This window comes from Pongo pygmaeus, chromosome 1 (genome assembly GCF_028885625.2).
Source record: "Pongo pygmaeus isolate AG05252 chromosome 1, NHGRI_mPonPyg2-v2.0_pri, whole genome shotgun sequence".
In the NCBI taxonomy this organism is placed as follows: domain Eukaryota; kingdom Metazoa; phylum Chordata; class Mammalia; order Primates; family Hominidae; genus Pongo; species Pongo pygmaeus.
Genome location: NC_072373.2, coordinates 145,440,119 through 145,452,509, shown reverse-complemented (window position 1 = coordinate 145,452,509; position 12,391 = coordinate 145,440,119). Strand labels below are relative to the sequence as shown.

Genomic DNA, 12,391 nt, shown 5'->3' with positions numbered 1-12,391 from the left:
CAAAGTTAGAGTTACCACACTGTTGGGTTAAGAAGATAAAACTAGGTGTTGGGTTAAGAAGATAAAACTAAGTGTTGGGTTAAGAAGATAAAACTAAGTCATTTACCATTAGTCCTATTTTACAAATTCAGTCCTAAAACTTAAGAATTTAGTTATCAGTATTGACTCTTAAAAACTAGATATATTACAATTATTTAAAACTGTAATACCACTTTCAACTATGATTTTGTTATAAAGGAGACCATAGCTTTGAATTCCATTAGAAATATCTCTGCACCTTAAAATTGTTCAGATGCGCACATCAGTACAGAAACACATTAAGTCCAACCTCTTAGAAAATCTATTCTTTATGAATTTAAAATCTAAATTATTTCTTCTGAGTTGTGCCATTTTCTAGATATTTTCCACAGAAATAAACTCTTCCTCATAATTTAAATACACATGAATGGTGCAAACTCAAAAATTGATATTAATAATGTGCCTTCCTGATGTTTTGTGGCCAACAGAGGATTTATAGTTGGAAAGTACGGTGCAAACGACGCAAGCCTCAGAGGCCCAGGTCAACAGACTGAGTCATATCTTGACGAAGACACTTATTTCCACGACGCTCTCTTCAAGATGGTTTCCTTACCTGTAAAATGGGGTGATGATAATCTACTTCTTAAGGTTGTGGGTATTTAATGGAATAAGAGGTGGAAAACTAGTACACTATAACTAGGACATAGGGTACTGGTTTAATAACACATGTGCCAGGAGCTTTTCTAAATGCTTTACGTATATAATTAAGTCAATCTTCACAACAACCCTGTTATTTTCTCCTTTTTACAGATAAGGAAATTGAGGCAGAAAGGTTAGGTAATTTGCCCAAGGTCACAGAGCTAGCAAGTGGCAGAGGCAAGATTCCAACCCCCAACCCCACACTGGACTGCAGAGCCCATTCTCTTAACCATCACACCATTGTTGCTTCAGTGGGTGGGGGGCTCAGGAAGCAGCATCTCCTACGACGACTCCTTTAAGAACCAGAAAAGACAGAATTCAATCTATCTCCCAATTGGGCTCAGACTGCATAAAATAGTGTGAACACACAAATTATGGTACAATAATTCATGTGTATCTCTGGGTTGAGGGATGTAATTTCAATGAAGCTCCTGGCCAAAATCTGCCATTAGAAAGCTATCCTCAGCTTGGAAAGCAGGGAGCTACATGCTGTTCTTTAAATTCCTTATATATCTTTGAACTGATCATTGCTGCAGTATGAGAAACAGTACAGTAAAAGAGTTAAAATCCAAAGTCAGACCATCTGGTTCCAAACCCCGGCTTCTCCACTTACAGACTAAATGGTCCTGAACATAAATCTTCTTTGGGCCTCACTTTCCTCATCTGCAAAAGGAGAGTAACAGCAGTTTACCTCAAAAAATTATGTGGTTAAATAGTAAATTTAGTTACCAAATTTCTTTAATAATTTTATTAAATAAACTTATGCATGTAGAGGGCTTAAAAAAAGGTCATGGGTACATGGTAAGTGCTCAATAAATGCTAGCTATTATCAGCTATTTTACTCTTGGAAAGGCTTCCATGATATTTTGTTAAGTAATGTAAAAAAGTTACAAAACCATATCTAACATGAGCTTATTGAGTCCTCAGGAAAAAAAAAAAACCAAATGTCAGTAGATATGTACAGGTATAAATTCTGCTCTATAAACACAAAAGTTTGTATAAGGACAGAAAATTGCAAGGAAAAACCAACTTAAAAAATAGGGAAAAGGCAAGGGCAAGACTTTCATTCTTTTCTTTATGTACTTTCATGCACAAAAATATAATTTTTACTTTATTGTGTCTTCCAAATTTTCTATAAATGAATGTGTTTTTCATATAAACAAAAAAAGTATGTTTTTAAAAGGCAATTATGGTGACGATAAGCAGAGGAAATGGGGATAAACAACACCATTCTCAAACACCAAAACCAATGGCAGAATGGCATGAGTGATAAAAAAATGCATAAAATAAAACAGCAAGCAGTCCTGTTGGGCAAAAACTGGTCAGAAAATTATACAAATGTCCCAGAGTTTTTTAAGATAATCAATTATGTAAGGGAAATAGCACTTTACCAGAGATCAGTAGTTTGTTGTTTTAGAGGGCAATTCCAGCAGTATACAAATATTTGAAATGTGTAAATCTTTCCACTAAACAATTATACTTCTAGGCATATAAGAGAGCAGGCATAATATATATTGAGGACATTGTTGAATTGCAGTATTATTTGAAATGGCAAAAAACTAGAGACAATCTTAATATCCATCATGGACAAACCGTTAAAAACCAACACATATGGTACAGCCAGGCTATTCTGGGATTATTGAAGATTAAAGCACATTTGCATGTATAGCACAAAAAAAGAAGTTACAGGTTAATTAGAACAGTATGATCACCATTTTTTGTTAAATCAAACTACCTATATATATTTAGGGGAAAGTTCTGGAAAAGTTACAAAATGTTACAAATGACACTCCTTGGGATGGAATGTTTGGGTACAGGGAGGGGTAGAAGGGCAGGGCTTTCACCTCTTCCATAGCATATCTTTATATAGCTTGAATGTTATAGGAACATGTATTATTCTGTAAAATTTTTAGCAGCAGAGTATTCAAGCACAATTAAATGAGATAATGTGTGAAAGTACTCTTAGCTCAATCCCAGAAAGTAGCAGCCATGTCCTTGAATGGAAATCTTGACTAAGACAAATCCCACCAATCAGGTACACTTCTAGCACCTGTTCCACATATGTACGCATACCCATGAGCAAGGGTAATGCAGTCTTCATACCTGAGGGAATGTCTGTGGGAACCTGGCCCATCAGGAAGACAGGGAACAGAAATGCAGAGGCCAGACTTTTCCCCAACTATCATCAAGGGTAAAGCCATGGAGTACTGGCAGACCGGGCAAAAGTGGACTCTCCCCCTGGCTTAATGAACAATCCAACCTTGGTAGGAGAAAGAGGGAAATTGACTTTATAACTATTAACACCCTCTTCAAAAACAAATGCTTTTAATCTTTCAACCTTCAATGAACGAAATTACTAAGAAAGTGCATTTCCGCTTCAAGAGAGCAGCTCACAAAGTTAAATACGGTAGAGACTTAATCTATGTACACCATCTGATATTCCATTATACACTGACTTTTTATTGCTAATGTTTTCACCTGTTTTGGACTTGGCTGCCAAATAAACTGTTAGTTTTCCAGGGCGCTGTCACTTCAGGAAAGCTACACAGGGTACTGAAAGAGCACTGGACCGAGCAGCATCAGAGGCCACGGTTCTCAGCAACACTTCTATTATGTACTGAGAAACCTTGAACCGGTCATAATTTCTTTGGGTTTCAATTATGAAGTCAAACTAGATGATCTTTAAAGAATTTCCAGTTCTATTATCTTTTGATTTTTACATTTCTCATAGGACCCCATATGGAACTGAGTACAGCTATTTATATCAAAATTATTTTTTCTTCACTTTTTTTTTTCTTTTGAGATGGAGTCTTGCTCTGCTGCCCAGGCTGGAGTGCAGTGGGGTGTCATCTCGGCTCACTGCAGCCTCTGCCTCCTGGGTTCAAGCAATTCTCCTGCCTCGACTTCCTGAGTAGCTGGGACTACAGGCGCATGCCACTGCACCTGCTAATTTTTCTATTTTTAGTAGAGATGGGGTTTCACCATGTTGGCCAGACTGGTCTCGAATTCCTGGCCTCGTGATCCACCCACCTCGGCCTCCAAAATGCTGGGATTACAGGTGTGAGCCATCACGCACTACCTTTTCTTCACATTTTTATAACAATGTGCACACACTGTCTTTACAACCCAATGTTTAGCAAATGAGATTCCACTTAATTTTAATAACAATAAAATAATTTATTAAGCATGTAGCATTTACTTGGAACAATTCTAAGCATTTTATGTGTACGAACTTATTCAATCTTAAATTATCCAAATACTTTCCCCCATTACAGATACGGAAACTGAAGCCTGGAGTTTTCTTGACCTAGGATACAGAGCTAGAACATGACAAAGCCAAAATTCAAACCCTGGTAGTCTAGCACATTTAACATTACACCCTACTATCTTTAGTACAGGAGAGGGGGAAGGATACAATATTCAAGCTGCTTTTTCTTTTTTTAAGTTTTGGGATACATGTGCAGAACGTGCAGGTTTGCTGCACCTGTCAATCCATCACCTAGGTTTTAAGCCCCGCATGCCTTAGGTATTTGTCCTAATGCTCTTCCTCCCCTCAAGCTGCTTTTTCAAATTAAACAAGTATTCTGTTCTTTACCACCTCACCTGAAACTAAATTATAATCAAATAATTATGCTAATTGAATAACTGGAATGGGAACTACACAAAAGCAGACAAAATATTAAATTCTGTATGTAGCAACTCAAAAAAAATTTGAAAAATCTAGCAAATACATTGCCAGGCTTTCCCTGCACTGCCATCCCTTCTCTTTGTGCTTCTAGAACACTTAACATGAACTGTATTACAGCACAGATCTAACAGGAATAAAATTTCTCTCCCACCACAACTGAGTTCTTGTTTGGCAGGCTTGTCAGCATATTCTTTGTACCCCACTTCGGTAACAGGCATCATCACTCACCCAAGGTTGGAGCCCAGTCAAGATTGCTGAATGAATGTCCAAGTTCAAGGATGTATTAGTGTAAGGTTTGCTGCTGTTTTAGTATGATAGACAAGTCAACACTTTGGCCATGTTGCAATTTAGAAGGGCTTTCAATGTAATCTTGATTGGTAACAGCTCAGAGAAGGAGCAAGGTGATTCAGGGTATGAATCAAGAGCATGGCAATTTAGAAACAGTGCATCAGTTTCAAATTCTTCCAATGTACACACAGGAATAGCAGCAATCATATTCTTAGAAGATTATTAACAAAAAAAAAAAAGAGGCACTTTTAGAAGTCTATCAACTTTTAAGGTTAAAAGTCAGCTATGAAGTCCAAATCAAATTTTAAAATTACTATTTATTGGGTATTTCACTCCTCAAATAATGAAATGGTAATAGCATCTACTAAAGGCATTGGAAATAACAAAGAAACCAAACATAATTAATAAATCTACTCATCATTTTTTCAATGATTTAGCCCATATTCAATTATTGGTTATAGTTCTCAATGTGTGGTCCTGGGACCAGCAGCATCAACATCACCTGGGAACTCGTTAAAAATGCAAATTATCAAGTGCCACTCCCGACCTACAGATTCAGAAAATTTAGTGGTGGGAGAACCTCCATGTAATTCTGACACAAAGTTTGAGAATCACTGCTGTGTTCTATAGAATGTGGTTCAGTATAAATTAGTATTCTATTTATATGCACTTTCAATTAGAGAACACCAAAAAGGAATTCTTATCTAAGGGTCCTACAAAATGGATTCCAAGAATGATGTAAAAGTGTTCCAAAGCATTAAATGGAGGCTGAAAATAACAGTCCTAGGGAATGCCTGGCTAAGCAGCTTATTAAACCTTGGAGGATGGGGGGAAACTCTGAAAAATAAATAGTTCATCAGCTGAATATTCATTTATCCTATTCACATACTCTACAGCCCAGCAAGTCCACTCCTAGTGAAACCCAAGAGAAACTCTTGCCTACGTATGCCAGGAGGTGTGCACATATACAGCAGCATTCTTCACAATAGTGAGTAGCACAAGAGTATTACCCTGGAAACAACCCATATACCACCAACAGGAGAATGGATAAATTATGCCATATGCACAAAATGGAATATTATGCAGTAATCAGAAAACTTCAGTGACACATAATATAAATTTCAGTATTATAAAATGAAAAAATTTTCAGAAGATAGGGCATGTAATATACACAGTTTTAAATTATGTGATGCAATAAAACTATAATTTAAAAGACACCGAGAGAATGATGAATATAGGATTCAGAAAATAGCTGCCTCAGGTGAGGGACAGAGGAAAAAGGAATGGAGGGGCCCACAGGGTTATGCACAGGGTTAGGTGGTACTTACTGTATTATTAAAACTATAAATGGACCAATTAAACAAATGTGTCATGAGCCAAGGAATATAAACTAATTCTTTACACCTGAAGTCCTTTAAAATGCTTTAAATACATATATATAATATTTCTCAAATATTTCAAACAATTCTAAATTCTACCCAGTCAGTTTGGCTGTGGAGGCACCGAGAGCCCTGGGTCCTTGGCCTTACTGCCAACTCAGGGGTTAAAATGTTTTGGGTCCCAAAACCCAAAGCCAATGACCCTCTTCCTTTAAAAGTACAAGAACAGGCAATTTGGGCTAGAGTTTCAGAGGATCTATGAAGCCATCCATTTGCAAAGGATCCATGGATGGCAAGTTAATAACTCCTGTACTGGCTAGTTATGTGGAACTGGTAGGAGAGAAGCTGACGACGAACTCAAGAGCACCTAATGCATGCCAGATGGGGCTCCATTAGCTGTTATCACTTAATCCTCACACTAGCCCTAGGAAGGAGTAAAGACAGCACTGGTTTATTGATGGAAGAAACTGAGGCAATAGATTAGGTAAGTTACAGTTACAAACCTGGAAGACAGAAATAAAATCCAGCTATTTAACCTGGAAAGACTAAAAACTGGCTATTTATGATTCCAAAGCCTCACAGGCCTGGTTTCCTCCTGACATTCAACAAACATGCTGAGCAAATGATATCAATTCTCTGAGCCTATCGCCTCATTATAAAACAACATGGCTAATGATGGGTTGCACTTACAGATTATTTCTATGATGTTGGCTTGCTTTTATAGTCTAGATCCTATGCAGGGGGATATTCCTAAAATTCGGCTATAGAATAGAAAATAAAATCGAAGGCTATAGAATAGAGAATAAAATAAAATAAAATAGATAGGAAAGCACAACCAGATTACAATTAACAGGCAAATGAAAAGTATAGGCAGTGGCTGGAACCCATCTTGAATTTTAAGTATCTACTTTACACTATTTAGGCTCTATATACGATTTTAAAATTATTTAGTCCTACAATTCTTTCAGAACAATAATTCTCTACAAATCTCCTCCAAACTTAATGCTTGCAAAATAAGTTCTATTTGTAGCACCGTGGCACAAAAATATATTCTCAGTGCTGACTGTATGCCAAGAACTACACATGAAGTAATTTAAATACTTTTTTGCTTTTTATCTTAATTTTTAAAATTTTTTTACAAAAAGCATACAATACTTTTATAATCTGAAAAAAAAATCTTTGAGACAGATATTATAGTGGACTGGGCAATTAATGGTCAGGGACCAGCTGGCTGACTTAGTCAGTGACTGAGGATAGCGAAGAACAGGTAAGAAATAACTCAGGACATGGTGACAAGTACACAAAAGGGAGGCATCTACTCTCTCATGTAAAAACCTGTCTTTGGCACTTGACAGATAATAGTGTCATTTAGATAAAGGGAACAGAGTAAAGTTACTAAAACTGGGTTTGGGCAAATGTGTGGAGATAAATGAGCTTTGTGTAGCTCACTGGGTTTGAAGATGCCCTCATGAGACATTCACATGGGGATCAACTCTAGGCCTAGAACTCACAAGACATCAGAGCACATTTAGATAGACGAATTCATAAAGAAAAAAGGGGCAGGAGAACAAACCCCGAAGAACATCAACATAAGTGAGTGAAGGAGACCCGGACACAAGAGATACAAACAGATGGGGGAAGCGGACTTCAGGAAAGCCAAGGGAGAAGGGTTTTAAAGAGAAAGGGTGATACACAGCAGCAAATGCCATAGAATGGGCAGGTTTTGAATTTAAAAAACGTGTTGAATTTGGTGATTAGTGACTTAATGACAAAGCTGAGGGGTAAAAATGAAAATCAGACTTCAGAAAGATGATCACCAAATAAGAAAAGGAAAATCACTTGTTCAAGAATCTTAGTTTAAAAGAATGTTAGTTTCTCTGAATGTAGAGGCTCTACTAGATGCTCATGGATGGATCTAGCATGACAAAAAAAAAAAAAATCCTGTCTTTAAAATCTGTTCTTACACAATTACAGCATTTTTATATCAAGTAGAAATAGTAAGTGCTCAGTAAGTATGAGCTATTTTTCCTGGCATTGTTCTGGATAATAATCTATTTTTCTCATCACACCCCTACGAAGCAGGTATTGTTATTATCCTTCACAAATGCGACAACCAGGGCACAAGATCACATAGCTAGTAGTATGGTAGATCAAACCGAAAATGTGACTCAAGAGAATATGAGAAAAGTATATGTGTGAAGCAAGAGTTAAAAGATGAGAACCGTAGTTAAGATTGCTCTGAATGTTTAACTGCTTGTAGTTTAATTTCTATTTAAAAACTTATTTTTGCTAATTTGAAAGACTATTTCTTCTCTCATCTCAGAATCCTGCATTGCTAGAGTCTGACATTTTTATGTCTGACACCCAGATTCTGTACTGCATTATAACTGTGTTATTTCTCCTACTGAACTGCAGGTTGCTTGAAAATGGGGAAGTATCTTATTTAATTTGTATCCCTATTCTTCCAGTCTTAAAAGTAGAAGATACTTAAGAAAGGTTTGTTGTATAATTATTTCTGCTTTTCCAGAGTTTCTGAGGGCTTCAGCAAAATATACTTCAAGTCTAATTGCTGTGTGGGATTCCTGTCTTTCAGATATTATTTGGACTATACTCAATACATTTTGGATCACTCAAATTACTGATTTTGGTGGAAATATCCTTCTAAAGTAAAAATCAAATATAATTTCCCTTCATAAAACCTTCTGAACGTTCCCGGTAACCTACTGGTCAATGTTCACAGCACTGTTCTACAGCCTTATTAATATGGCAACCCCACCCTGGTCCAACTCTACCAAGCCACCTGTAACTCAACTGTACACTGCTGCAGAATGCACCAGCTGCTTGATGAACTCCACTGCCTCTGCCAGACACAGCTGAAATTCTCCTTCTTTTTGAAAGCCTTCCTGTATTTGTTTTTTGTGAGGTTTTTTTGCTCCCTCACTCACTATGCTGATAATTTCCAAAATACAAATTCCTCAAGGCAACACTCATCTTTTTAGCCTCAGGTCAGGCAAGTAGCAGCTTACTAAGCGTTTAATGAATGTTTATTGAAAGAATTATTAAAGAATAATTCAGTTAATCTGCTGGTACTACACAAAACATTGGCCCACAATTAAAAGGCAAGATTCTAGGATGTTTTTCATTACTAATAATGAATGGTGCATTTGTCTATTCTATCTCATCCCATAAACTCATGAATTCAAGATAACTTGTACCTTCACTACTAGCTAACCATATCACCATTACCAAAGCCACAAAACAAACCCACATCGTATCAAAACCTCTGCATCATGAGCAAATGGTGAAACCAATAAGGCATATTCTCAGCTATTGTAAAAGATATGGAAAAAATAACTTAAAAATCTTTGAAATCGATCCAATTTAAGCATGTTAAATGAATTAAAATCACACAATTTTGGGGCGGTGTCTTTTCATGTACCTAATTTCTCTAGGGGCATATGACATAGAAGGCACTCAAATGCCTACTTTATAAAACCGGTGTCACGGCCTGCTTTGGCCAAAAAGCAGACTGTCAAGTACTAGGAGATCCCAAGTATATAATTGGACACTGTGCTGGACTTGAGGTCTTTAGCAAACAATTTCAGCATAACATTTTAATTTTCTCATATATCTGCCTCATTATGTTTAGAACATAATGTGCTTTAACAAGTCTTGTCACAAGGCACAATGTGTTATGAAGAGATATCCACATTTCATCCTAGAATAACTTAAGTCTTCACAGTTATCTTCAAGCTGCCTCACCCATGTTACGTAATCCATGAGCTTTTTATCTTCCCTGTACAGTTGGGGAAAGAGAAGGCAAGGAAGAGTACAAAATGACTTGGTCTAAGAGGTTCAGCCAGTCACTAAAAGAGCCTTCGTTTTAATTATCAGTTCCTAACCCTCTTCTCAAAGAACCGTTGTTTGAGAAACTTTCATTGACAGCAGGCAGAACAGAGTGTTAAATTAGCTATTAGCTTTCCTTACTTGTTTAGTGTGAATGAATAACCTAAGCTTCCTAAGCCTGTAGGTTGACAGTTTTAGGATAAGAAATTTGATGGATCAAGTTTTGCCGACTGGATCCAAATTCATAAATCTACCTCTAACTTCTAAATTTCAAGATAGCTTGACGTAAACTTTAAAGGCATTTCTTTTCTCTCCAAATTTCTAATTCTTTACAAATTTTATTCACTCTCCTAAATGAGTCAACTCATACCAACCTTTCTAGTTCAAGATCAAACTGTAGGACTACCAGAATTTTCTTCTACCCCACAGTAAGCCAAACCCCCATGAACCATGAAAGGTTCCATGACATCCACCACCCACAGCTAACTTTACACCTTGACTCTAATCTGAACTGTTAGGGAGCCCAGGAAGTTCAAGAAGCCTCCACCCTTACACTTCTAAATCACCTTCTTTTCTAATCCTCAACCTATTACAGCGTCCAGAAAAGAGAAATCTCAATTCTCTCAGATTCAAGAACTTTATCAGCGTTGCTAGTAATGGCAGTTTGGCATTTACAACTATGGGCCCTGAATCTGGGCAATAATCTAAAGATTCCCGCATTATACGTGCAGACAGCAAATTAGTATACTCTACGTCCTGGGCCCAAGCGATCTGCCTAACTGAGCAATTAGCATAGGCTCAAAAAATGTGCAGGGAGCTCACAATTCAGTTTACTGTCGTTGACTATAAAATTCTAAACCAAAACATTTTCATGATAAAATTCTAAACCAAAGTATTTTCACACATGCCTGCCTCTTGGATGATGTAAATTCTTCCCCTAGACTTTTTACTAGACCACTATCGGGGTTCTCTTCCACTGCAGCGGCCACCCAATAACTCGTTTTAAAGACTACCTCTTGCGGCTGCACTAGCAAATCGCCAAACCCCGCATGCCCCACGGCCGCTGCTGAGACTCTGCAGCCCCAAATCGGCCATCCCCTCCTCCCCCACGTCTCCGCGCTGCTCGTCCCCCCACGCCGGGCGCCAACCTTGCTCCATCCCAGAGAGGGTTTGGGGCTCCCCGGGTCAGAGGGCTCCGCGGGCGCAGCTCCGTGAACGCCAGCGAGAGCGGTCCCGGGGCCAGCACCTACCTCCCATCTCCTCCTCCAGGCGCGGCCCGGGTCGACGCTCGCCCGCACCCTGCAACAGCCCCAACAGCCCCAACAGCCCCAACAGCCGCGCGGAGCCTCCCGCCGAGCAGCGGGGCGCTGAGCCAGGTGCCGGCTCTCACCTCCGCCCGCGCCCGCCCCTTGCCGGCGTCCACCCCCGCCCGCCCCTCCCTGGCGGGGCGCGTCACAATCCCCGACGCGAGGCGCTGCTGCTCACCGTCACGGCCCCCGGGAGCGGCGGGGAATCACCGCTCGGCGTCCTAGCCCGGCTCCCGCAGCCCGAGGGCCAGCAGCGCCTCGCAGCGCCTCCCGCCCGAGGCCCCTCCTCCGCCGCGGGCTCCCGCCTTCCCCGCCCCTTGCAGCCCCCTCCCGGCCTCCGCAGGTTTCCGAGGTTCCCACCCCGCCCCCGCGCGCCGGCGCCGCAGGCCCCGCCGCCTCCCATTGGCTCCGCCAGTTGCTAGGCGATGAACAACCGTGGCCTGCATTGGTCGGGTGGGGGCCTCGGTAGTCTCCTCCTCACCTCCAAAAAAACTCGGAAAAAAAGAAGACCTTATCCCTGGAGTCCGCGCGCGCTGCGGGCGCAGCTGCGGCTGTGGCACCTGTTACGCCCAGTGATTCACCCGGCCGTTGCCTGCTCCCCACCCCCTTCTGACGCCTGCAGCGTCCGGGGCCGGGGCTCTGCAGAGACCGGGGTCGTGGCTACTGTAGAGCACGTTTTCCGAGCCCCACTGAACCCCAACCCAACACCCAGCCTAGCAGCAAAAGTGAAGCTTCCAGGAGAGCCACGTGCGTTTGCCAAAGTGGAGAAATAAACTGCCGGCACCTAGAATTAGGTCAGGCCCAAGGGACGGGAGGTTCAAGCGTCGGGAGTCGTGGATGCAAACAATCCAGCTGGGAGAAAGTTACATGTAAAATAAGGGCGAAGAAATGGATCTGGGCAGAAGACCGCGGGCAAAGGAAAGACTAAGAAATGGCATTCATGAACTCAGTTTATACACCCACTCGACAAAGTATGTGCGATGAAAATGTAAGCCTGCTGCACCCATGGCCAGGGTCAGGCTGTCTCCTCCCTGGTTTCATGGCAGCCTAAAATTCACTGGGGAAGAAAAGAAAAGAGGCCAGAGAAAGAAAGGAGATCAGATGGAGAAATCGCAGGCATATAGGTTATACAAAGATGTTCTTTGATTTTTGTTTTGTTTAGTTTT

At 40.3% G+C, this 12,391-nt stretch overlaps 1 protein-coding gene across 18 annotated transcripts in view; it reads right to left on the bottom strand.

The window, feature by feature from the left end:
- SSX2IP (SSX family member 2 interacting protein) overlaps nucleotides 1–12,027 on the bottom strand; it is a 47,160-nt gene extending 35,133 nt beyond the window's left edge. For 5 of the 18 annotated variants that reach the window (XM_054478423.2, XM_054478416.2, XM_054478439.2 and 2 more), the window contains exon 1: nucleotides 11,404–11,536. Coding sequence is in view for 4 of the 18 variants with exons in the window: in XM_054478401.2 (XP_054334376.1) it covers nucleotides 11,169–11,175 (7 nt within the window). In the remaining 14 variants the exon portion in view is untranslated. Of the gene's footprint in view, nucleotides 1–1,330; nucleotides 1,381–2,820; nucleotides 2,973–11,066; nucleotides 11,538–11,706 lie in introns of those variants that run through there. The other 13 variants (XM_054478431.2, XM_054478393.2, XM_054478384.2 and 10 more) reach the window with 12 other exon arrangements.
- Nucleotides 12,028–12,391: the final 364 nt, after the last annotated feature.